Below are 2,819 nucleotides of genomic sequence, written 5' to 3'. Positions count from 1 at the left end.
GTCCACATTGCAAAGCCATGTGTTTGACGAAAACAAAAATCATGTCGTACGAGTCACAAGTGTATTGCTCTGGCGCAGCCACGCAAGACGCAAGTGTGTCCCGCGCGAAAGCCACGCGAGGCTAGAACCGTCTTTCGGGAGACAGTCTTATCTGCTTCCGGCTTCCCTCTCGCTGCAAACCCGGGCCCGCCCACTGGACTGCTCCAGCTCCTATAAATCCAACCTGGACACCAACCTCACACAAACTCCAAAGCCATTGCTCTCTTCACCTCACAACCCGCACTCTTCTCTCCGGCAAGGCAAGGACTGGTGGTTGAGGCGTCGCGTTAAGCCGAAGCAGGAAGGAGAGCGTACGTGTCATGGCTGGGAGCGCGAGGTCGGCGGCCACGAAGCACGCGTACCGGATGTTCGCGCCGTCCCGGAGCGCGGCGGCGCGCGGCAGCCCCGGCGGCGCCGCGGAGGAGTTCGACGAGTGCGACGTCTGGGGCTCGTTCGGCGCCACTGGTGTGGCGGACTCCGGCCCCGCAGAGCACGCCTGGGCCCGCCCGATCCCGTCGTCCGCCCGCGCCGCCGGCGGCCGGAAGATGCCGCTGGACCGTGCCGCCGTCGCCGCGCCTGGGTCCGTGCCCGGGTCGCTGCCGATGAGCATACCGGACTGGCAGAAGATCCTCGGGGTGGAATACAGGGACCACCACGCCGGCGTGTGGGAGCTGGACGGCAACGACGACGATGCCGGCGGCAAGGCGGCGATGGTGCCTCCGCACGAGCTGGCGTGGCGCAGCCGCGCGGCGTCGCTTTCGGTGCACGAGGGGATCGGCCGGACGCTCAAGGGGCGCGACCTCAGCCGGGTCCGTGACGCCGTGTGGAAGAGGACCGGCTTCGAGGACTGATCTGCGGCATGGCTCGATCAGCGGCTAGCTGGTATGTAGCCGGCCACCGCCGGCCGGTAGCCAGGCTTTGGAAGGAGAGCGTTACTGGTTGCCTCGCTTGTTTCCATCCACCAAACCTCCTTTTTGCCATTCATAACATATAACCGATTGGCGGTAGCGAGGACATGCACGCGATCCATGGCGTGACAAATTTTTATGGACACCCGAAGAAAAGGTCGAATAGGTCCATCAGCTATAAGGTGATCGCGTGTATTTCGCACCCTTCTTTTGGGGTATGGGTAGTATCTATTATGAGCTTCTTTATTTTTGCAGTAGATGTGTGCTACTGTTCTTTTTTTGGTCCTAGCTTCTGGATACGAAGTTGCAGAACGGAGAAAGAAATGAAATACTCGTATATATGCTTAGTCTCTACCACGTCCTAGTCTCATGGTACAGGGGCATAAATGGCAGCGAATTTTTCGTTTTTGGCTACCTTGCGATGTGACAAGCTAAGTAACATTTTCTTTCGACGTAAAGATATACTGGAAAGATACATACACACTAAACAACAGAGTGGCCCTGCAGAAGAGAAGAGCGATCATACAGTGACAGATTAGACAATTACAAATTGTAGGGTCTCGATCGATGGAAAAGCTGATGCGGACAGCAAGCTCGACTTTCATCATTCGGCTGGGGGTCTCCGCGGCAGAGCAGAGAGGCCCAATAATTGATCGCCGATTACTCATTACTATACTGATGATTACAGGCTATACGTGGATAACCAACCGATAATATGACACGTATGGCGCCGTGTCGCTTTCCCGACGACGTTGTAGTTGTAGCCGGATAAGGTCACGACTCACGAACCCCCACCACCATATGCTGCGGCTGCACACCGGAAATGTTCACCAGAAGACACCCAAGTCGTAACGCTCACTGGTGATCCGCTCACGCGCCCACCGGCATGTACGTAGTGTACGCAACAGCGGTATGAAACCCGCACGAAACGACGAAAGGGACGTACGTACAAAAGAAAATACTGGTACTCAGAGTAGTGTGTAAACTGTGGACGACCGTGGCTGCTGGCCAAATGTATAGACGTCGACGCTGACGGGACATACGTCCTCGGGGATGGCGCAGCGGCCCGCTAGCTGCTCCGCGGCATCGCCGGCATACGCCAACGCGCAGTTCGGACGGAGCAAAGCGAATGTGCTGGCTGTATGTGAGGGCTAGTCTGCTTCTGCGGCACCGATGCAGCTCCGTGGACTGTGGTGGCACGTCCGCCATGTCGGCCGGCCGTAGCTGCGCTGTGCATCCACGCAGCATGGCACACTGCAGGATGCAGCGGGCGAGCATGCCTACATCATCGTTCCAGCCTGGCGCGGAGCCGTTTCAGCCACGCATATACTCGGCCATCACTTTTTTCTTCTTTGAACAGGAATGGCCTTTGAAGGGCCAATCAGCTTTTCATTAAACTAGGGTGGTTACAGACGGTTTTACAGACAGGACCTAGGAAGATAGCAGCAAAAAAAAAAAAAAAAAACTAACATAAACACAAAGGACCCTAAGAAGAATAGAAAAATGCAATCAAGTCCTTAGTCACCGCCGAGGCAAAGGCTCCAGAAAATGGCCGCCTTCCACACCACCGGGGAACGTGCCACCTAGGATGTAGTCGACGCTCATGCCATCGAGGAGCCGGAGAAGGGCCTCCACAAACAAGGGTTCAACAGATGCCTCCAGGGCGCTTCAGAATCGAGGAGACCATAAGTAGCAGAGGAGCGGCGGTCGCTACCGACATATGCCTCGTGTCGTTGAACTACTCGAGGAGGACGTCACTTTGACGACGTCGAGCAAAGCCGGTACACGACATAGATCGATGGAACCATTGGAAGAAATCTATCCTCTATAGCTTTAGAACTTCCCAACCATAGATGGAATCCGGCTCGTACC

At 56.1% G+C, this 2,819-nt stretch overlaps 1 protein-coding gene across 1 annotated transcript; it reads left to right on the top strand.

Moving 5' to 3' along the window:
• The first annotated feature begins 261 nt into the window (after window positions 1–261).
• LOC124677128 lies at window positions 262–1,294 on the top strand. Its single transcript, XM_047213127.1, has one exon. The coding sequence runs from the start codon at window positions 360–362 to the stop codon at window positions 888–890; it is 531 nt and encodes a 176-aa protein (XP_047069083.1). The 5' UTR covers window positions 262–359; the 3' UTR covers window positions 891–1,294.
• Window positions 1,295–2,819: the final 1,525 nt, after the last annotated feature.

This window comes from Lolium rigidum, chromosome 7, assembly GCF_022539505.1.
Source record: "Lolium rigidum isolate FL_2022 chromosome 7, APGP_CSIRO_Lrig_0.1, whole genome shotgun sequence".
In the NCBI taxonomy this organism is placed as follows: Eukaryota; Viridiplantae; Streptophyta; class Magnoliopsida; order Poales; family Poaceae; genus Lolium; species Lolium rigidum.
Note: the sequence above shows the minus strand (reverse complement) of the source record. Positions and strands in the feature narration are given on the sequence as shown.